At 41.8% G+C, this 24504-nt stretch overlaps 1 protein-coding gene across 1 annotated transcript; it reads right to left on the bottom strand.

Annotated features, from left to right (window-relative positions):
• Positions 1-1311: 1311 nt before the first annotated feature.
• Positions 1312-8344, bottom strand: LOC103674968 (nuclear RNA export factor 2-like). The gene is made up of 18 exons (XM_008703974.2): positions 8172-8344; positions 7786-7939; positions 7400-7483; positions 7181-7285; positions 6984-7064; positions 6794-6863; positions 6558-6646; positions 6330-6437; positions 6043-6152; positions 4182-4218; positions 3694-3762; positions 3552-3607; positions 3305-3412; positions 3126-3184; positions 2902-3017; positions 2767-2809; positions 2120-2192; positions 1312-1562 (listed from the first exon to the last, which is right to left on the bottom strand). Exons 1-18 carry the CDS (start codon positions 8204-8206, stop codon positions 1376-1378), a joined length of 1584 nt encoding a protein of 527 aa, XP_008702196.2. The 5' UTR covers positions 8207-8344; the 3' UTR covers positions 1312-1375.
• Positions 8345-24504: the final 16160 nt, after the last annotated feature.

The following is a 24504-nucleotide window of genomic DNA, read 5'->3' as shown; positions in this document are numbered from 1 at the left end:
GTGCTGAGAAGTTTCTCATGTGCTCCTTGGCCCCTTGTATATCTTTTGGGAGAAATGTCTATTCAGAGCCCCTTTCCACTTTTTTGAATTGGGTTGTTTGTCCTTTTGCTGTTGAGCTGCAAGGGTTCTTCATATATTCTTGTCAGATATGTGATTTGCAAATATTTTCTCCCATTCCTTTGGCAGGAGTTTTACTCTTTTTGATAGTGTCCATTGGTGTACAACAGCTTTTTAATTTTGATGAAGCCCAATTTATCTATCTTTTCTTTGGTTGCTCGTGCTTTTGGTGTCATATATAAGAAACACTTGCCTAACTAATGAAGACTTACACCTATGTTGGCTTCTATGGTTTTTATAGTTTTAGCTCTTAACCTTTAGATCTTTGATCCATTTAGAGTCTATGTGTGTACAGGATGTGAATCTGGGGTCAAAATTCATTGTTTTACATGTGGATATCCAGTTGTCCCAGTACCATTTGCTGAAAAGACCATTTTTTTTCTAACAGATTTTTTTTTCAGCACTCTCATTGACAATCAATTGACCGTAAATGTGAGGGTTTATTTGTGGACTCTCAGTTCTACTCTCTTGATTCATGCACTGTCTGTATGCCTGCACCACATAGTCCTGATTACTGTACCTTTGTAGCAAGTTTTGAAATTAGGAAGTGTGAGTCCTCTAACTTTGTTCTTTTCTTTCGAGACTGTTTTGGTGCACTTACGTATGAAGTTTAGGATAACCTTGTCAATTTTTGCAGAGCAGGATTTTGACAGGGATTGTGTTGAATCTGTAGATTGCTCTACTGCCATCTTAACAATATTAAGCCATTTAGCAATATTCCACCCCATGGAAATGGGGTGTCTTTCCATTTATTTAATTTTTTTCAACAATGTGTTATGGATTTCAGAGTATAAGATTTGTGCTTCTTTTGTTACATTTGTTTCCAAATATTTTACTACTTTGATGCTATTGTAAATGGGCTTGTTTTCTTAATTTCATTTTTGGACTGCTCATTGCAAGTACATAGAAATGCAAATGAGTTTTGTACATTGGTCTTTTATCCTGTAACCCTGCTGAGTTTATTAGTTCTAGTAGCTTTTTGGTGGCATCTTTCAGATTTTCTATATATAAGACAATGTCATTGAGCATTATACTATTTTTTTAATCCTTCACATATATAATAGTATGATACCTTTTCCATGGGCTGGCTTTCTTTCTTTCTTTCTTTCTTTCTTTCTTTCTTTCTTTCCTTCCTTTTTGGAAGCGAACTATCCAAAATGTTACTTTTCCAAATTCCCTGCGAGGTTCTTTGATTCACACTCCTACTCCACCCAAGTCGCTGTCCCAACTCACCCTTCTTCCCATGCATACCCAGCACTCACTTCTGAGACCACTCGAGTTTCATCCCAGACTGAGTGGAAAAAGCATGCACCATTTCCTGCTGCTCCTGAGAGAGGGTGGGCATGGTGCTGGAGGTCAGTGTAGGCTCTTGGTTGGAGAATGCACTCCGAGTCTCATTGGGGGTGGCATCTCTCACAAACAGCTCATCATTCACGATGCATAGACTGAAGGGAAAATGGGCCCTCAGACAAGTGGATGAATGTACAACTCCACATCCCCAACAATGATCCTGCTCCCACTGCCATTCGGGAACCAGATTCCTTCCATACCCCTACTGTGCCTGCCCCCCCCCCCATACCCAGATTCCTGGGCTGGTGCCTCCACCCCTCCCACAGAGCCCACCTTTGCAGGGACTGTCTACCAACCTCACTAGATGTGTACTTAACCTGCAACCCAGGGATGATTTTACACCCACATTCATCCCTTACAATAGCCCAAGGGAATGGATGGTCTAATACCCATTTTCCAAGGAAGACAATGAATCACAGAGAGGTCATGTGACTTAACCAAGATCACACACACCCAGAGAGTGCTGGGGTCAAGAAGAGAACCCAGTGCTAACTCCAGAGCCCATGCTCTTAACCACCAGACCAGACTGCTCCTTGGAGCTACCTGTTGGCTTTCCACAATACTGAGAAAACCAAGATGTCTTCACCACCATGCTCCCACACCCCTGAGCCCAGCCTGGGATGAGCATTCCCACCTACAATGTAGCACTCACCTGGAATTGCTGGCAGGGGTAGCGATGAAGGTCCGGGTGAAGGCACGAACAGAACCCTGAGACTTTCCTTCCACTTCAACAACAAGCAACAATACCCCCTTAGAGTCACACATGCTTCACATGCCCACACAGTGTTCCCCAGTCAACGTCTGACTTGATACTCATGCTGAAGGGAACAATTGTTCACTGGGAGTTGGGGTGTCTGGTATGGGGATGGCAAAAGTAGGCACAGTCTGCTCCCAGTTACAAGGCCTCTACTATGTGATAAGAGCTGTGACAACCACTTCACATGTTCATTCAATTCATTTTTCACAGCTGCCTGAGAGGTGGGTATTATTAGCCCCATTTTGCAAGTGAGGAAACTTAGAGGTTCAGTAACCACCTCAAGTGGTTCTCAGAATAAGATCTGGGATGACAGCCATGAAACTCCACAGACGGTGTCCCTAATGCCCAAGCTGTGTGGGGCAGACAGGCATAGACCCAGTCCAGACCAGGATGGTTTGGGGACAGCATGGAGGCAGGAGAATACAGAGGGAATAAGAATAGAAGGGAAGGCATCAGGGGAGCCTGGGACAGTTCTGAGAGGGAGCCCAGCCAGTGGGGAGGGAGCAGTAGGGCATCTGGGGAGGGGCTCTATGCACACTCACCTTCCTTGAACACCCCGTTGACAGAGAAGCAGAGCATCTTCTCCTGAAAGGGAAGAGCCCAGGTGCTAAGTCACCTAAATTTCCTACCCACCTGTGGCTTTCTGGGGCTGCCCTTGGGAGGAAGCAGGTGCTCACCGTCTGGAACCATATGTCCACTAAGAAGGAGCTGAGGTCGTGCTGTGTTTTGGGCAGCACACAGAGGGAGAACACGATGTCACGTTTTGTACGATTCAGTGGCTGAACACACAGGTCTGTGGGGGAGGAGAAGCAAGCGAAGGTCAGGGGTTGCCAGACCCTGGGCCCTATAATACCCCTGCACACCCCCTTTCTCTGCCCAATCTTCCTCATCACACACGCACAGGGGTCCTTGGGCTTCTTCATATTCCTGCTTTCCTTGAAGTACTCGCACAAGCTGCTTCTGGCAGAGAAAGAGAAACAGAAGGTGTTGGTCTGGCCAGTGGGGGTGTTTCCAGGAGCTGCCCTGTGTCCACTGGGGAGCCACAGGGCCCAGGAGCAGAGTCTGAGCTTTGCTACTCACGCGGCTGGGTCCTCCGGGTTGAAGGGAATGGCCAGGGAGAAGCAGGCCTCATCGTGGTAGGCACCAAGGAGACCCTGACGGTCTCCAGAATCGTAGATCATATAGTACCTGTGGGACAGTAATGAGGAGAGTCTAACTCTGTGGTCTGGACCCCAAATGAGATTTCAAGACCCAGTCAGCAGTCCTGAGCTTGGGTGGCCTCACCCATCCTAGCCATCCCCTTCCCCAGATTCCCAGGAGTACTTACTGCTGCAGGAATTGCAGGACTAGACTCTTCAGTGTATCAGATCCTTTGTAGCTTTCCTGGAATCAAAAGACATTTGAGACTATGTGGCTGATAAAGCCTCCCTTGTAATACCCCAAATGCTGTTTGATCAATTTTCCCTCACCTTGCAGGGCTTTATCAAGGAGGGTGTGTCAGTATCCATGATAACTGGTGGTGATAACTCCTGGCCATCCTGGAGAAGGGAAGAAGTCAGCAGTGGAGACCAGGGAGGTGGCCCTGGATGATCAGGGGTAAAGATGAGCCCAGGAGAGGGTGCGGGTCAGAGGTTAAGTATGAAAGGGCACTGGAAATTACATGGACAAGATTACCGTGGGTGTCTTCATCATGAGTTCCTGAAAGTATTTACTATTATATGCAACTTTTGTCTCTCTCTCTCTCTCTCTCTCTCTGTGTGTGTGTGTGTGTGTGTGTGTGTGTGTGTGTAGACATTTTCCCAGAAAGCATATTCATATCTTTTTCAGGAGTCCTGGTCACCTAAAATAGTTAAGGGTCTGACACAAACATGTAATCTAGGCAAGACCCAAAGTGCTTGAGGGCAGGTGTGGAGGTGATCAGTGTTAGTAAGAGACAATGATGAATGTAGGCACTTACCAGGCGCGACAACATAGGGAAACAATCCCTGATGGCACTGTCCAAAATCAAAAATAGAAAGAAGTGACTGATAGGTCAGGGTTGCAAAGCCTCCCGCCTTCCCTTTTCCTCCCTTCCCTCCCTCTCCTTTCCACTGGGTAGCTCCCACCTAGACGGCTTTGACTCCCTTCTTCAGTGCCACAAGAAGCAACATTTGGAGCCCAGGCTCCAGGGCTGCCTTCCCCTCCCTGCCTCCCTTCCTTCTAAATCCTTACTGAAGACTCCAGAGAGAAGAGGGAATGGAGCGGGAGCCCAGCGCTCTGCTACCCCACTAGGGGTCCAGCATGTTGCAGGACCACAGTACTCCCCAGGGATGGCCCAGGATGCTGGGACGGGGAAGTGAGTGAGGCAAGGCCCAGGAGGCAGGGAGGGAGAGTGAGGGGGATGAAGACAGAAGAAGGAATGAAGGTAGGAGGGGAGAGGTGGGAGAGACATAGGGGAACAAGGACAAAGGAGGAAGAGAAGGCAAAGCAAAAGGAAGGGAAAGAAGCTCTACCATGGTGGTGGGGATGAGGAGGAAGAGAGAGGAAGGGGGAAATGGCTCCCTGGCTGCAGTCTTTTCCTTCATCTGCCCTGGCTGGCCCTGGCGCCTGAGGTAGGAATGGAAAACATGCAGGTGTTGGGCTGGGGGCCCACCGCATGCTGGTTGAACCTTTGTCAACTGTGTGAGCTCAGTCTGAGGCGGGCATGGGAAATGAGCCAGCCACGGGGCAGGAGACCTTCCCCAGAGGGAGTACAGGGTCAACCCCAGGTCAGCATGGAGCTGAGGGTCTGTGGCCCCCTCGCGATCACCGCCTTCCCTCCTGATGGCCCCAGTGCACCTGTGCCTGTCTCAGTCGGTTCCTAGCCTGAGGAATCATACCTGTGCTGGGCTACCCAGGGCTTCTCTGTAGGACCAGTTGGGATGATGTGACGTGTGGAGGGAAGGGAGAGAAAGTGTCTCTGAGAGGCTGGTCCTTCTGTCTCCTCAAGCACCTCTGTCCTCTGCCTTCCATTCCTGCCTCAGGAAGCCCTCTGCTCACTGGCAGTCATCCATTTCTGGCCCCCTGACTCAGGGAACCCTGGTTTCTCCCAAGGAGGGCCCTGATCCTGGCACTGGGTCAGAGGAATGGATGTCATAATAGCAGGTCCCTAGGACCCTGGCACTCAGCATGGGGCAGGAAAGCCACCATGGCAGCCTGAGATTAGAGAGGGCAACCCTTTTGGAGTAAGGGAAGGAGGTCCCCTCTCAGAATAAGGGAGGGAAACCCCATCTGAGCAGGGAGTTAAGAAGGTCTGTCTCAGCATGGGGCCATGGGCTGGAGGACCCTTCTCAGTCCAGGGCATCAACATCTGGCTCAAGGCTGGTCACTCCTGGTCCTGGTGAGGAGGAGGAGCCCTGCTTCCTGGAGCACACACTCTTGGGCATTCTAAAGAACACTGAATGCATAAGAAGGGCACTTGATGAAATGAGCACTGGGTGTTATATGCCACTGATGAATCACTAAATTCTGTCCCTGAAAATAATAATACACTAAATGTTAACTAAATTGAATTTAAATAAAAAAAATTTTTAAAAGATCGTTTTTAAAAAAATTAAACAAACAAACTAACAAAGAATACTGACTGCAGAAAGGTGGACATAGACCCCAGACCAGGAGAAGAGGTGAGCAGGTCAGAGGAAAGAAACTCCTTACAAGTGAAGGACACAGAGAGAGAAGGTGGGACCATGGTCCTTCTAGAGGATGAGGGTTGCAGCTTCCTGCATACATGCATTCTCAGGGACAGTTCAGGCTCCCAGGATCAAAGGTTCCTAGGAAGTGTGAGAGGTGTTCACACTGACCTTATGTAGGTGGACTGGTCTGGAAAGGTATCACACAAGGGGTTCCCTTCTAGCCAAAGCTCTTCAAGATCCAGCCCTTTCATCTTGTTTAACTCCCACACCAAGTGCAGCTGAGAAATATGGAGAAGAAACTGGCAAGGGGTCCCAGGGAAAGAGAGACACACAGGCCCCTGCACCCCCAGCCCCCACCTTTCCACACTGGTACCTTCTGTTGCCTCCTGTCATCACTCTGATGAGCACTACCACCCACTGTCAACCCCAACTTTGATCTGGCTCCCTCTTCTCACCTCATTTTTGGAGAGGTTCAGGATCTTGACTGTGGGGACCATCTCTATAATGTCAGACAGGCCATCCAGCTTGTACAGTTTGTTGTTGCTCAAGTTCAAGGACAACAGCTGTTGGTGAAGAAGAGTTAGAGTGACAGTTACTGTCTAGAACCTCAGAGACAAATCTGTCCTCCACCCCATGAGTTCCACCCCCTACCATTAATAACAGCACTGGGCCTAAGGCCTCACCTTGGGGTAATTCTCTTCAATGATCTGCAGAGTGGCAGCCATGCAGTTTCTTCGATTCAGGATTATATCTATATCATGGCCCACCAAGTCTTCAGGAAGCCGAGAGGAGGCAATCAGAAGTCTGAGAGGGGTCCAGGGCCAGCACCAACTCCTCCCCACGTCGCCAACCCTCAGTCTCCCTCCCAGGCAGATCCCTATGCCCTCACCTGCCCTAGAATTACTGCTGTCAAGTGTACCTGGGTCAAAGCGGAGACACTGGAGGTCAAGAGCTTGCTGGGAGACGTCATAGCGTTTGTTCATGGTCAGCTGCAGAGAGAGGTGGAGAGAGCCACTGGGAGGCTCTGGTGGGGACAGGGAAACCAGGGGCTGGAGGAAGAAGAGGTGGGTCTGGGTGTGGGCACACAGTGGGCTTTGAGCCTGCATTACCTTTAACTGCTCCATTTGTTCTGGTTCCAACTTATACCGCACAGAGTAGGGTACAGTAGAGGGATTGACAAAGATAGATATCTGCAGGAAGGAGAGGTGGGGTAAGCATCAGGAACTCTCATTCTAAAGAAGACAACCAGCCCCTGCCCTGTCCTCCTGCCCTGGGACTAGGTAGAGGTAATGCCCTCAACACATACCTTTCGGTTCTCCTCGTCACAAATCTTGTAGCTGACATCCTTCAATGCAGAGGCAGTGTCAACATCCTGGACAAAGAACCGAGCCTGGTTTTTCACGTAGTGAAACTGCAGGAGGGGGAGGCAACAATAATTTTGGAGAATAGAGTCTTCCTGCTCAGTGGGCTCCCCCCGCCCCCACTTCCCTGTGCCCACTCATCTGGCTTCACCATCCTCTCTTACATCCACTGGAGTGAAGGGGACACTGCAAAAGCTCTGGATTGAACTCATTAGCCATGTCTTGTCATACTTTCTCCCATAGGGAATCTAAAGGTGAAAAGAAGGGATGGGAGTAAGGAGAGATAACAGAGACTTAAAGCTGCAAAACAGACCGAACAGCATTCTTGTCTGACCCTCTACTGAGCTTTAGAGGGGTTCGAAAGAAGGGAGCACTGGCATTACTTCTTATTTTTGTGCCAAATATGGATTTCCTAGACCCTCCAATGGAAACAAATCTCCATTGGAAAGCTCTCCTCCAAATAATTGACGTAAGGTTGTTTAATGTGGTCTTCCTTTTTCACAAGGTTCCAGGGTATTCTATCTAATGCAGGCCTTGCCAAGACACTCACGGTGATCTTGAACCAGCTCCCTGGGGTTCCATCTTGTGTGTTCTCCCCCATTTCTCTCTTCAGATTTTTTCCAGCTCTCCACACGGTAATATGCATATGGCCTTCATTTTGCCATTTCACTCTCCTCTTGTCGCGCCGCGTGCTATAGGGAGCGCTGTGAAGGGGAAGTGGAGAGGAGGAGGGTGGCCATAAATGCTAAGAAAGTCTTCTTCTATACACCCTCACCTCTCTGTCACCAGGAGTACAGTTAGGATTGCTTAACCATTATTCCACTTCCGGCATTCTTCGGTTTTCCAGTGAGAGAAGAAAAAGAAGACCAGGGAGCGTGAAAGACTCGCACCGTCCCAGGGGCTGCTACATGCAAAACAGTCTGCCCAGTCACTTACTGTCTTACTTGGGGCTCCTCCTGGACATCCCTCATCAACACATTTCCATCATCCTCCTGAAGGTGTGAAGGCTGAGGCTCATATCCACCACGTTCATAAGGAGGGCTCCTCTTGCCAAAATTACCTCGGAAAGAACTCCAAACTTTCTTTCTTCCTTGAGGTGAGCTACCACCATCATTGTATTCTCAAAGGGGAAACAAAAATACAAGTTTGAAGGCACATCAGTGGTCCACTTACCGTGTACCACATCTTAGGCTAACACCATGGTAGGGCAAGCAAAGTGTCAACCTGCCCTGAGGGTCCAATCCCCCAAACCCCAGAAAGGAAACTCCTCCTCTTGTCCAGATACGAGAGCCTTATTTGACAGATGGCATGACCAGGGGAGGAATCCTGGGGGAGGAGGAGGAGGAGGAGGAAACTGTATTGAACCTTTTAAAGAATGAAGCAGGATTTATAAAAAACAGAGATGTGTGCATCCATGGGTTAGATCAGAAAAGAAGCATACACCAGGAAGACATCTGAATTGTGCCTTCTCTCAGGCCTGTCTACACCAATACCAGGGAGGCAATCTTTCTCATGTTTCACAAATACAACCAGCCACAAAACTGATCCTGCTAATGATCAGCAAGCTGTATTTCCTTTGCTGGTGCAGTTCAAGTTTAACGTTAGGTGGGACTGATGTAACAGCCTCCTAAGCTGTCCCCCTCCCTCTAGCCTCGCTGTCAACAATACTCAGTTTGAAATATCCAGAGTGAGCTTTCTTTTTGCCCAGCCTGAAATGCCTTTCAGATGATGGGACAATTCTTCCTAGCCTCAGCTCCTCTGCAACAAAGATTTGAATGACAAACTGGAATGATATAGCAACTACTATTTCTAAGTGTGTACGGATTCTTCTTTTTTCTTTCTATTATTGATTTCCAATTTGGGTCCATTATGGTCAGAGAATGTGCTCTGTGCGATTTCAATTCTTTTAAAATTTGTTGAGGTTTGTTTGATGGTCCAGGAGATGATCTAGCTTGATGAATATTACATAGATATTGGAAGGAAAATGTTCTTTGCTGTCGTTGGGTGGAGTGCTGTATTTATGACATATAGATCCTGTTTATTGTGTTATTCAGATCTATATCCTTGCTGGTTTTGTCTCTAGTAATTTTATTCCTTGCTAAGTGGGGGGGGTAATGTTGAAGGCCCCAACTACAATTATGGATGTGGTTATTTCTCCTTTCAGCTCTATCAGGTTTTGCTTCATGTACTTTGAGTCTCTGTTGTTTGGTGCATACATATTTAGGATCATTATGACTCCCCAGTGGATTGATCCTTTAATCATTATCTAATGTCTCTTTCTGTCTCTTATCAATTTCTTTTGCTCTGACATCTATTTTCTTGGATTTTGTAACCACAGGTATACTTAGTGTCTCGGTGATATTTCACCCTGTATTCATTCCTAGGAGTTGTATTGATGTTCACCTCTCCCCCTGCAAATACTCCCTGTCAACATATGTAATTTGCCATGTGGAATGATTTGGAAATTTTCTGGCATCTACAGAAATAAGAGTCCCAATTCTCTTGCCCACAGTGGATTCATTAAGGGTATTTTATTTTTACCACATTCAACTGAAACAGTGTAACAACAGATGATACTACTAGTGGTTTGGGTAGGCAATGGGGGGAGGTTAAGGTACCTAGACTGGCAGAAAACAGCTTCCTTTTGGGTTCTAATATTTAAGGCTCTCTTGGTTTGTGTGTTGTACATTTTGTAGCTTAATTACTCCATGCTGTCTCAGGGCACACTTATGAGTAAAAATCTGTTCACTGCTGATTGCTCCATGATGTAGTGATTACAACCATGCTTCAGATTAATTCCTCTGGGGAGTCACTGCTTCCAGTGTGTGGCCTTGCTGTCAGGACAATCCTGCTACTCACAACCTTTGGGACCTTCCCTGTGTGGCACTGGAAGTGGAATTAAACATGGATAGAGCATTTGACCCTGAAATGCCAATGACTCAGTCCTCAAAACTTGGGAGCGGCCTGGAGTGCTCTCTCTTTCTCTTTCACACTCCACATCCAAATGACCAGGAAATCTCTTGCCTCCTCTCTTCAATACATCCAGAATCTTCCACTTCTCACCACCGCCATTATTACCACCCTGGCCAAGACACCAACATCTATCTCCTGGATTATGCTGCCTTCCAACTGGTCCCTCTACTTTCATCCTTGCTCTCCTACCATCTGTTTTCAGCCCAACAGCAAACATAATTCAAATCATTTCACTCCTCTGCTCAAAACAATTGCTTGAAGCCCATCAACATGTTAAAAAGCCAGGAGTTCATAATGATACTAAACAATAACAACAACAAAGAGGAAACTTATTAGTGACCTTTGGAGAATGCCAGGAAACCAACTGGTTTTCATGAAAATCCACCAATGAAGGGAAAAACTCAAATATTAAAAAGAGGAATAACAGTTCATGGTCAACATATGGTGTATGGAGCATCAGAGCCATCTTTGAGAACTGACATTACTTCAGAAATAATGTTGTCAAAGGGAAAGTGTTAAAAGTGAGCTACCTAACAGCTACAGCAATCCACAGGCTGACCAGCTAAGTCTAAAGAGGGCCAGAGGCCTCCCTCATCAAAGTGATTCAGACAGGAGCAATCTCAAGCATAGCCTTGTTTTGGGAATCTCATAGGACAGTGGGCATGTGATTAAACAGCCAGAGAGACCACGCGCACACACATGTGCACACACGCATATCCACTTACTGAAGGTTTGCATCTCAGCATGATCCCTGTCTCACTGTTGTTGTGTTAAAATCAAAGACAACAACAGGAGTATCGGAAATCAGCTGGTGCCTCTCACTCAGTCTGCCTGGGGTCTCCCTCAGTCTCTACCACAGTATTAACTGACCTCCCACAAAGAAATGGTTGTGAGTATCCTTTATGACATCATGTTTGTTCACATGGCTACTTCCTGTGTCAGTTTGGGATTCTGCCTACGTCATTGCTATGCCGTTGGGTACATGGCAATGGCATCCCTGATGTGGTAGGGAAAGAACAGGGTGAGAAGTAAATCAACACTTGCCCAGCAGCAACCAACATTTGCTCAGTGTTGGGCAGACTCACTAGAGTTCTTTAACCTCCTTACAGAAGTCCAAAAATGATTGTATCCATAGTCTCTTTTCAGATCACGAATCTCAGGCTCACAGGGCATTAGGTACGTTCCCCAGGATTTCTCAGCCAAGTCAGTGGTGGAATGGAAACTGTGTCCTCACCTATTGATCTGCCTCCATATCCTAAGTGTTCCTCCAGCTAGTGTGATGGTTCTCCTTTAATGGTGGACTTTCAGGTCTCAAGGACAGATTTCTGTGAGCAGACCAGGGATGATGTTTTGTAAGCAGGAGTTAGTCACTCTTGCTTGGGTGGGTCCAGGGACCTTGGACCAATTGGAGATATTGGTCTTGAACTAGATGGAGAAATCTGTTTGGATCACAGTTTTTGCAGATTAGGAGTCACTTTGAGCTCACCGTGTCTGGCATATAATGGGGCTTAATTAGTATTTGTTAAATGAATGTAGGCAATGTAGATTTGGGATCAACAAAGCCACTTTTGAGAATCCACACATCTCAACCATTTCTACCCACATCTGCTTATTCCAGAAAAAAACTGGGCTGCAGAACTATTTCATAACCTGCTTGTAAAACTAGCATGTGTTGAATTTGTGTTTTGTAAAATTAGTATTTCTCATGATTGTAGAGTTAGAACTAGAGCTAATTACCCCTCTTCTTGATTAATGCTAAAACTATGGCTTTTCTGACCCAAGGAAGGGAGGCTTTTGCAAACTGGTGGCAGAAATGAGGAGAGGCTTTCCTTAAATCCTGCAGCTATAGCTTCCTGGGTGCCTGGCATGTGTAGGAAGGATGTTCTGGACCTACATGCGTGTCTGTGGGCTCAACTTTGTGACAGCAGTATCGTCCTTGTCTCAGAGGAAAGTAAGGGTGTGTGCATGAGCATGTATGTGTACATGGGCATGTGTTAATATTATCAGTTTTAGATTTGTATAATTGGATTACAGATACATGAATTTCAAATCATGTTGGAAAGTACACTGCCACACAAAACAGTATCTTAATGTACATTTTCTTTTCATGTATTATATACTATATATACCCAATTTTTGCTTCTTGTTTTTAACACGCCCTTTAATTTTTTTTACATCTTGGCATTTTAATATTTGAATTGATTTTCAAATTTAAAGTATTAGAATTCTCTATACAAGGTAGATCTAATGGTGGAGGCCCAATTATCCAGTGGAGCATATCTTGGGATTTAGGACAGTTCCAAGATTTGAGACTGTGCTCTACAGCTTCCCAGAAGAAGCACATCATATTTTGAGTTATAAGAAACAATTTCCTAAAGATATTTACACCACTATACTTCTCCACTAACAGTGCAGGAGAGTCTAATTTCCTACAGTGTGCTTAACCATTCAGAAGTCATTCTCACACTTTGACCCAGACATTTCACTTAAAAAATTTATCATACAAAATACTGTATGTTGAAATACATACTTGTAATTATATGGCTGTGATTTATAGGCTCTTTGACACAGAAAGACAATGGGATCAAGCAATAGCTGATATTGACAGAAGAGGGGTAGAGACGATTGTCCCTCAAATCAAGGACGGGAAAGAAGGGGCATGGGCACCTATCATACGGAGCAAAAAGGCCAAGGGATGGACGTATGGGCCAGAAAGATGAGGGTGATCACTGGGAAGAGAATGAAGCACAAATGGAAAAAGCCTATGAGGAACCGAATTCATCCTGGCAATATGCACCTCTCTGGAAACCTTCCTTTCTTTCCTTGTATAACTTGTCTGTCTCTGCTACTTCATTTTCAAGCTGAACACCAGAGAAACAGTTCCCATGCAGTCTGAGAAAAGAGAGATCATATGGGGGAAGAGCATGCAGTGATGAGTCTCTTAGACGGAGGGCTAGAGTTCAGGTCATGTTGGTCCCAGACACCATAGCCAGCATTTCCCACTGGACTTTGGGTACCATCCCAGTGCTCATTTCAGCCCTAACACAGAGTCATACATCATTGGTTATGGGCATAGGAATAGAGGTCGGATGAATGAGGGTTTGAATCCTGGTGCTAAATTCTATGGTCCAGGGGAAAGTAAGTTTTCGTCATGGTGACTCACCTTATTTTTTTCCCCTTAAATTGAAAAATAGTAACAGTTTTGCCTCATAATTGTAAAAATTTAGTTAATACATGGAAATACATGGAAAACACCTGGAGAAATGCCTGTGGCCAAATAAGCACTGTAAGTAAGTTAGCTATTATTACGTCAGTACTTAGTACAACATCTGGTGTTTAGTAAAGGATTAATGTGTGTTATTTGCATTCACTGTTATTAGTCTTCTGGGAAATGAGAAGGAAAACAGATGGGTATATGGGAGAAGATTGTGATGTCAGCTACTAATGTGTTTTATAAAGTAGCAAACAGTAAAACAGGAAAGCCTTGGTGGGAAATGATCTGACATTCGTCTGATTAAGAGAACCAATATAAAAAGCTTACACTCTGAAACAGGTATACAGAATGGTTTGAAATGGGGTTTACATTCTGAGTTCCAATATTTTTGCTAAAAATGTATTATTGTTTAAAAAGTGTTTGGGGCACCAGGGTAGCTCAGTTGATTAAGTGTCTGACTTGATTTTGGCTCAGGTCATGATCTCAGAGTTGTGAGATCAAGCCCTGCATCAGGCTCCATGCTGCTTAAGATTCTCTCCCTCTCCCTCTATCCTTCCCTCCCACTCATGCTCTCTCTCTCTAAAAAAAATAATTCAGGTTTAAGTGGTAGGCTCAAAAAGCAAGATAGAATACTCCTGACACCTTATAACACTATGTGAAAGAAGAAAAAAAAGTCAGGATACAAAACTGTATATTACAGAGTTATGTCAGTAACATGGTTGACCAGCAAGCTACAGGTCTTCTTTCCCCCAGAGACACTGAGTTAACAACAATATTGAATCAGAATACCTCTGTAAGGACTCTGGAGTTCAACTGAGAAAATACAGCATTCAAGCCCTTATAAAACCAAGAAGGGATTTTAGCTAAAAGGGTAGTGAAATACAGGTTGTTTTGCAAGATTGTTCTCTGCCTCTGCCTTTGTGACATACCACAGAACAACTGGGAGGAAGTCGCCCATATTCCCTCACCTCCCTTGAGATGGAAACAAGAGTGGACCATGTAGTCAACATTCTGGCTTGTTAGGGGGCTGATTCAGGATGAATTTCTGTCTTGTTGAAATTAGAAAACTTACTGGGCTCGCATCAAAGTTTAGAAAGTGCTGAAAACAGAGGTGAGCAGTAACTCAGAGCTTCAGTTTCACAGGCAGATGCCAGGGAGAGCAAGAGACCAGAAAAGGTATGAAAGGTCCTAGAACTTCCATCAAGGTTGACCTTCATCCCCAGCATGAAGCCTATACACAACTATTGGCAGAGGTGATTGCTTTTTCAAATACCCAAATGTCAGCAAAAAATTACAAGACTTACAAAGAAACAGGGAAGTATGGTCCAATTAAGAGAATAAAATAAAACTCCAGAAGCTGACTATAAAATAAAAAGTGGATCTATGAGCTGCCTGACAAAGAATTTAAAATAACTATCTTAAAGATGCTCAATAAAAGTGAAAACAGATAGACAACTAGATGAAATAGAAAAACAATGTCTGAACAAAATGAGAACACCGACAAAATGATAGAAACTACAAAAAAAAAGCAGAAATTTTGGAGCTGCAAGATACAAGAACACCTGAAAAATCTATACAGGGTTCAAGAGTAGAATTCGTCAGGCAGAAGAAATAATTAGTGAACATGAAGACAAGTCACTTGAAATCACTGAGTCAGAGGAGCAAAAAGATAAAAGAATAAAGAAAAGTAAGGAGACCTATGGGACTCATGAGGCATTATGAAGAAGAACAATATACGCATTAGGGGAATCCCAGAAAGAAAAGAGAAAGGGGCAGAGAGCTCATTTGCAAAAATAATGGCCTCAAACTTCCCAAGTCTGAGGAAAGACATGGACATGATGATTCAGGAACTCCAATTAGGATAAACCCAAAGAGAATCACACCAAACTACATTATCAAATTGTCTAAAGTCAAAGACAATGAGAGAATCTTGTAAGCATCAAGAGAAAAGCAATTCATCATGTACAATGGAACTTTTTATAAAATTATCAGTTGATTTGTCAGCCAAAACATTGCAGGGTAGAAGGGAGTGAGGATATATTCTAAGTATTAAAGTAAAATATATATATATAACTGTCAACAAAGAATACTGTATCTGGTAAATTGCCCTTAACAAATGAAGGAGAAATTAAAACTTCTTCAGCTAAACAAAAGCTGAGGGGGTTCATTATCACTAGAATTGTTCTACAAGAAATACTAAAGGGAGTCCAAGTTAAAATAAAAGAATAGTAGAAACACTAAGCTGTAGGAAAATATTTGATTCTGCAGTAAAGGTAAATAAATGGGTAAATATAATAGCTGTATTATTGTAATTTTGGTGCATTAAATGACAATGAGAATTAAATGACAGAAATATTTGTAAAAACCTATAAATCTATGTTAATGAATATACAATATATAAAGATGTAATGTGCAACCTCAATAGCATAACGTAGGGGAGGTGGAGGTGTAAGGCAGTAACGTTTTTGTATGCAATTGAAGTTAAATTGTTATCAATTTAAAACAAATGCTATACCTTTAAGATGTTTCATGTAATTACAGTGATAATCACAAAGAAAATAACTATGGAATATATGCAAAAGCAAATGAGAAGGGAATCAAAGCATATCACTACAAAACATCAATTAAATACAGAGGAAGACAGTGAGAGAGGAAAGTAGGGAAAAAGCTACAAGACATACAGAAAATAATGAACAAAATGGCAATAGTAAGTCCTACCCCATCAGTTATTACATTAAATGTACATGGATTTATCTCCCCAATCAAAAGACATAGATTGGCTGAATGGATTGAAAAAACAAGATCCAACTATATGCTGTCTACAAGAGATTTACTTTAGATCTAAGGACACATGTAAGCCAAAAGTGAAAGGGTGGAAAAAGATACTCTATGCAAATGGCAACCAAAAGAGAGCAGCAGTGGTTATACTAAAACCAGACAAAATATACATTAAGTAAAAAACTGTCAAAAGAGACAAAGAAGGACATTATATAATAGTAAAAGGATCAATTCACCAAGATGATATAACAATTATTTATGTATTTATGCACTAAACTACAGAGTTCCTAAATACATGAAACAATCTTTGATAGAATTGAAAAGGGAGATAGACAGCAAGACAATAGTAGGAGACTGTAATACCTAACTTTCAATAATGAATAGAACAACCAGGTGGAAGATCAATAAGGAAATAGAGGACTTGAGCAACGAATAGATTAATTGGGCCAAACAAACATATACAAAACACTCCCCCAAGAACAGCATACATTCTTCTCAAGTGCATATGGGACATTCTCCAGGATAGAGTGCATGTAAGGCTACAAAATAAGTCTTAACAAACTCAAGAAGACTGAAATAATATAAAGCATCTCTTCCAATCACAGTGGAGTGAAACCAGAAATCAACAGTATGAGGAAAACTGGAAAATTGACAATCCTCTAGTTAGATTCACTAGGAAAAAAAATAAAGATCCAAATAACTAAAGTCAGAAATAAAAGAGGGATATTACAACTGATAGTACAGAAATGAAAAGTATTGTAAGAGTATACTATGAACAACCGTACGCCAACAAATTGGAAAACCAGAAGAAATAAATTCTTAGAAAAACACAAACTACCAAGACTGAATCATAATCAAAATAGAAAATCTGAACAGATTGATAGTGAGTAAAGAGAGGCAATCAATTACCAAAAACCTCCCAACAAGGTAAAGCCCAGGACCAGATGCCTTTCACTGGAGAATTCTATCAAATATTAAAGAAGAATGAATGCCAAACGAAACCTGTCCAAAAAATAGAAGAAGGAACACTTCCAAGCTTATTCTATAAGACCAGCATTACCCTTACACCAAAGTCAGACAGACACTACAAGAAAATTATAGGCCAATATCCCTGGTGAATATTGATGCAAAATCCTCAACAAAATATGAGCAAACCAAATGCAACAGCACATTAAAATGTTTATACACCATGACCAAGTGCAAGTTATCCTTAGGATGTAAGAATAGCTCAACATGTGAAAACCAATCAATGTAACACATCACATTAACAGAATGAAGGACAATAACAAACTGATCATCACAGTTGTGCAGAAAAACATTTTACATAATTCAACACCCTTTCATAATTAAAAAAAAACACTTGACAAAATAGGAATAGAAGGAAACATCACCAACCAGCAGAGGGATGCAAATAAAAATCACAATGAGATATCACCTACACCTATTAGGATGGCTACAAAAAAAAAAACACAACTAAACAGAGCAAGTGTTTGTGAGGATGTGAAGAAATTGGAAGCCTCATGCACTGTTGGTAGAAATGCAAAACAATATAGCTTTTATAGAAAATAGTATGGAAATTCCTCAAAAAATTAAAAAAAAGAACTACCATATGACCCAGCAATCCCAATTCTGGTTATATATTCACAAGAATTAAAAGTGGAGTCTCAAAGAGACATTTGCACATGCATGTTTATAGCACTATTCATAAACAGCCAAGAGTTAGATGGTAAAATGTTCATTGATGGATGAATGGGTAAACAAATTCTGGTATATACATACAATAGGATATTATTCAACCTTAAAATGGAAGAAAATCCTGTCACATGCTACAAGATGGATGAACCTTGAAAACATTATGCTAAATGAAATAAGCTGGTCACAGTAAGAAAAATACTGTATGATTCCACTCTTATGATGTATCTTAGGTAGTCAGATTCATAGAAACAGACAGTGGAATGGTGGTTATCAGGGCCTGGGGGGAAAAGGGCAAGGAGAAGCTGTTGTTTAATATAGTTTCAGTTTGGCAAGATGAAAAAGTTCTGGAGATTGGTTTCACAACAATGTGAGTATACTTAACAGTGCTGAACTATATACCTAGAAATGGTTATAATGGTAAATTTTATGTTCTGTGTTTTTTACCACAATTTTTAAAAATGTACATTATAATACATTACTCAGAAGTAAATATTAGTGGAAGTTTATGTTTTGATTTATAAATGAAAACATAAAGAAGTCAAGGTAAAAGAACATAAGAATGTCAACAGTGTTTAAAAACTGGGTGGTTGGGGCGCCTGGGTAGCGCAGTCGTTAAGCGTCTGCCTTCGGCTCAGGGCGTGATCCTGGCGTTTCGGAATCGAGTCCCACATCGGGCTCCTCGGCTGGGAGCCTGTTTCTTCCTCTCCCTCTCCCCTGCTGTGTTCCCTCTCTCACTGGCTGTCTCTCTGTCACATAAATAAATAAAATCTTTTAAAAAAAAACCTGGGTGGTTGGAATGCAGATATTTATACTTTCATGTCCACGCTTCACTTGTATACAAGGCTGGGTTGAGGTCTTGTCAGGTGCTTGGGGGGAAGCACTACTCCTATTGACTCATTACACAGCACAATAGAAACAATTTATTATTGATAATCAGATCCCCCTGTCATCTGTCTGATTAATGAGCTGCAACAATTTGGATGATTCACCCAATTTATCCTGATCCCAAATTACTTATATGTAAAAATCAGGGATAGAGATAACCACCACCTTGATCAAGATATAAAGCATATACCACATGGGTATATACCATGTCAAATTAGTCTCCTTTTCTCTCCTCTCCATGTAAACCTTGATCTGCATTCTGTCACTACATATTCATTTTTCCTGCTCTAGAATCTCATATAAATGGAATCATACATCCTCTATGCCTTTGTGTATGGCTTCTTTAAGTCAGCACAATGTTTTTGAGATCCACCCATATTTTTGCCTTTTTTATTGCTGAGTAATATCCCATCACATGTATCTGTATACCTTTGATATTATTGTAATGAGATTTCAGGAAGAAGTGAAAGTAGATCTTGATGTTAAATTAGCCATATTTCTTGATCAATTTTTTCTTCTTTTATAATGGATATAATTTCTTCCTTTATCACTCTTTTATCACTCTAGAAAATATTATCTTAAGGTCCTTTCAGCTTTTTCTATTTTTTTTTATATTCCCTTTGTGCAAATCATTTGATTTGTTGAGTTTGTTTTGTCTCTTCCAACCTTACGCTGGGTTGTGATTGTCTCCTGCAAAGAAAGTTTCACTGCCAAGTCAGCACTGTGCTCATAGGTGCTTGGTTTTCATTTACACATTGTTTATTACTACTGGCATATTATATGTATTTATTAATGTAATATTATTATTCCAAAACCACAAGTATAAAATTTTCAAGTGAAATATTGTTAAATACTTGCACTGTCATCATTTAAATCATTCAGGTAGCTCTGAACCTTGTTCACTCACTACAGCTACTTGGGGAGATAGAAAAAAAGAGGGAGGAGTGAAGATAGCGGAGTAGTAGGGGGGCCCTAAGCTTGCCTCATCCCTCAAACACAGCTAGATAGATATCAAATCATACTGCCGACTTTTTGCTGTGTTTTACCATAATCTCCGAACCACAGTGTAGTTTTCCACCGCTTCTCTGGAACAAGCCTGCAAACCAGAAAAGTGTGGTGGGACCCTCCCCCAGAGGACTAGTGCAGGTCCAGGCCATGTGGATTCCTAAAATTTGGAGTTTTGAAACCCAGCTGCACACCTGAGATAAAACACAGGAGTACTATGCCACCTGGCAGCAGATAGCTCAGACACAGACAGGGTGAAGGCATGGACCTGACAGAAGCCAGGGACACAAGATGGGTGATTGTTTGCTCTTCTGTGAAGACTGACAGGTGCAAACTCCCTGCTCCAGGGACAAGAGAGTGGGACAAGGCCATTCCCCATCCCCGCCCATCAGCACTGAAAGTCTTCAGTGAGCAACACAGTGCCCCCAGTAGAGGCTGGAACTGCTTACACCAAACTCCGTCCCCCTTGACCCTGCAGAAGCATCTTTCCTAGGCAAGTCCTCCTGGAATCAGTGCAGCAGGCCCCACCCTTAGAAGACCAGCACAAATCCCTCATAGGCACCAAGTTTACTGATCATGGAGTGCTGCAAAGCTTCAGCTCTGGGTGAAATAGGATCTAGCTCCTTCTTCTTTTTTTTAAATCTAGCTTCTTTAAACAAGCAGACCAAAAGACACCTAGTTAAAACTTAGCACACAGTGGACAAGGTCAAAACAACCCCCACTGCAGGCAAAAAGAAACTCTGTAGAGGACTGACCTGAGGGCAGGAGCAGCCAAAACACAGGAGCAGAGTACATATACGACCTTTTTTTGGGGGGTACCTCTTCTTAATATAACCATTACTCTCAGAAGCAGGAATATAACAAGCTTTCCTAACAATCTCACACACAAAAAAACAGTAACCTAGACAAAATAAGACAGAGGAATTCACCCCAAAAGAAAGAACAGGAAGAAGTAAAGGCCAGGGATTTAATCAATACAGATATAAGTAAGATGTCTGAACCGGAATTTAAGACAACAATTATAAGGATATTATCTGGGCTTAAAAAAAAGCATAGAAGACACTAGAAGATCACTTACTGCAGAGATAAAAGAACTAAAAACTAGTCAAGCTGAAATTAAACATGCTATAACTGAAATGCAAACTTGACTAGATGCCATGACAATGAGGATGGATAAAACAGTAGAATAAATCAGTGATATAGAAGATAAAATTATGGAAAATAATGAAGCTAAAAAGAAGAGGGAAAGAAAGGTATTGGATCACAAATGTAGATGTAAGGAACTCAGCAACCCCTTAAAGGTCAATAACATTCATATCATAGGAATCCCAGAAGAAGAAGAGAGAGAAAAAGGGGCAGAAGGTTTATTTGAGCAAATTAGATGAGAAAACTCCTAATCCGAATAAAGACATAGACACTGAAATCCAAGAAGCACAGAGAACTCCCATTAAATTCAACAAAAGCTGGCCATCACTAAGACATATCATAGTCAAACTCACAAAATACACAGACAAGGAAAGAATCCTGAAAGCAGCAAGGGAAAAAAGTCCTTAACCTACCAGGGAAGACAATTCAGGTTGCAGCAGATCTGTCCACAGAATCTTAGCAGGACAGAAACGAGGGCCATGATATATTCAACATGCTGAATGGGAAAAATATGCAGCCAAGAATATTTTATCTGGCAAGGCTGTCATTCAGAATAGAAGGAGAGATAAAGAGTTTCTCAGATAAACAACAACTAAAGGAATTAATGACCATTAAACCAGCCTTGCAAGAAATATTAAAGGGGACTCTTTGAGTGGGGGAAAAAAGACCAAAACAACAAAGACTAGAAAGGGACAGAGAACATCACCAGAAACATTAACTTTATAGGTAACATAATGGCACTAAGTTCATATCTTTCAATAATCATTCTGAAAGTAAATGTACTAAATGCTCCAATCAAAAGACATAGGGTATCAGGATGGATAAAAAAAGACCCATTTATATGCTGCCTACAAGAGACTTGTTTTAGATCTAAAGACATCAGCAGATTGAAAGTGAGGGGATGGTGAACCATCTATTATGCTTACAGACATTAAAATAAAGTAGCCATACTTATACCACAGGAACTAGATTTTAAACCAGACTATAACTAGAGATGAAGAAGGACATGATATCATAATTAAGGGGTCATCCATCAAGAAGATCTAACAAGTGTAAATATTTATGCTCCCAACTCAGGAGAAGCCAAATATATAAATCAATTAATAACAAACATAAAGAAACTCAGTGATAATAAAACAACACTTTAACATCCCACTTATAGCAATGGACAGATCATCTAAGCAGAAAATCAACAAGGAAACAATGTCTTTGAAAGACACACTGGACTGGATTGACTTAACAGATTTATTCAGAACGTTTCATCCTAAACAGCAGAATACACATTCTTTTTGAGTCTACATGGAACAATCTCCAGAATAGATCACATACTGGGTCACAAATCAAGCCTCAACAAGTACAAAAGGCTCGAGATCATACCACGTGTATTTTCGGAACACAATGCTATGAAACTTGAAGTCAACCACAAGAAAAAAATTTGGAAGGACTCCAAATACATGGAGTTTAAAGAACATCTTAGTAAAGAATGAATGGGTTAACCAGAAAATTAAAGAAGAAATAAAAAAATACATGGAAGCAAATGAAAATGAAAACACAACAGCCCAAAACCTTTGGGATACAGCAAAGGCAGTCCTAAGAGGGAAGGATATTGCAATACAGGTCTACCTCAAGAAGCAAAAAAAAAAAAAAAAAAAAAAAGTCTCATATACACAACCTAATCTTACACCTAAAGGAGCTAGAAAAGGAATAGCAAATGAAGCCTAAAGCCAGCAGAAGAAGGGAAATATTGAGCTACCCTATGACCCAGCCATTGCACTACTGGGTATTTACCCCAAAGATACAGACGTAGTGAAGAAAAGGGCCATATGCACCCCAATGTTCATAGCAGCATTGTCCACAATAGCTAAATTGTGGAAGGAACCGAGATGCCCTTCAACAGATGACTGGATTAAGAAGTTGTGGTCCATATATACAATGGAATATTACTCAGCTATCAGAAAGAACGAGTTCTCAACATTTGCTGCAACATGAACGACACTGGAGGAGATAATGCTAAGTGAAATAAGTCAAGCAGAGAAAGACAATTATATGGTTTCTCTAATCTATGGAACATAAGAACTAGGAAGATTGGTATGGGAAGAAAGGGATAAAGAAAGGGGGGTAATCAGAAGGGGGAATGAAGCATGAGAGACTATGGACTCTGAGAAACAAACTGAGGGCTTCAGGGGGGGGTGGGGGAATGGAATAGACTGGTGATGGGTAGTAAGGAGGGCACGTATTGCGTGGTGCACTGGGTGTTATACGCAACTAATGAATCATTGAACTTTACATCAGAAACCAGGGATGTACTGTATGGTGACTAACATAATAAAAAAAACATTAAAAAAAAGAAGAAGGGAAATAATAGATTAGAGCAGAAATAAATGATATAAAAACAACAAAAAAACCCCCAGTAGAACAGATCAACAAAACTAAGAGCCGGTTCTTCGAAAGAATTAACAAAATAGATAACCCCCTAGCCAGACTTATCAAAACGAAGAGAAAACACCCAAATAAATAAAATCATGAGAAAAAGAGGAGAGATCACAACCAACACCACAGAGATGCAAACAATTATAAGAGAATATTATAAAAAATTATAGGTCAATAAACTGGACAATCTGGAAGAAATGGACAAATTCCTAGAAACATACAAACTACCAAAACTGAAACAGGAAGAAATAGAAAATTTGAACAGACCCATAACCAGCAAAGAAATTGAATCAGTAATCAAAAACCTCTCAAGAAACAAAAGTTCAGGGCCAGATGGCTTCCCAGGGAATTCTACCAGGTATTTAAAGAAGATTTAATGTTTATTCTTCTCAAACTGTTCCAAAAAATAGAAATGGAAGAAAAACTTCCAAACTCATTCTACAAGGCCAGTATTACCTTGATTCCAAAACCAAAGACCCCACTAAAAAGAAGAATTACAGGCCAATATCCCTGATGAACATGGATACAAAAATTCTCAACTAGCAAACTGAAACCAACAGTACATTAAAAGAATTATTCACCACGATCAAGTGGGATTTATTCCTGGGCTGCAGGGGTAGTTCAATATTCACAAATCAATCAATGTGATATACCACATTAATAAAAGAAAGGATAAGAACCATATGATCTTCTCATTAGATACAGAAAAAGCATTTGACAAAGTACACCATCCATTCCTGATAAAAATCCTCTACAAGTAGGTATAGATGGACCATATCTCAACATCAGAAGGGCCATATATTAAAGACACAGAGCTAATATCATCCTCAATGAGGAAAAACTGAGAGCTTTCCCTCTAGGGTCAGGAACAAGACAGGGATGTCCACTCTCACCATTACTATTTAACATAGTACTGGAAGTCTTAGCCTCAGCAATCAGACAACAAAAAGAAATAAAAGGAATCCAAAGCAGCAAGGAAGAAGTGAAACTTTCACTATTTGCAGATGACATGATACTCTATGTAGAAAACCCAAAAAACTCCACCAAAAAACCTGGCAGAACTAATACATGAATTCAGCAAAGTTGCAGGATCTAAAATCAATGTACAGAAATCTGTTGCATTTCTATGCACCAATAATGAAG

This window comes from Ursus maritimus, assembly GCF_017311325.1.
Source record: "Ursus maritimus isolate PB19 chromosome X unlocalized genomic scaffold, ASM1731132v1 scaffold_X1, whole genome shotgun sequence".
Classification (NCBI taxonomy): domain Eukaryota; kingdom Metazoa; phylum Chordata; class Mammalia; order Carnivora; family Ursidae; genus Ursus; species Ursus maritimus.
Note: the sequence above shows the minus strand (reverse complement) of the source record. Positions and strands in the feature narration are given on the sequence as shown.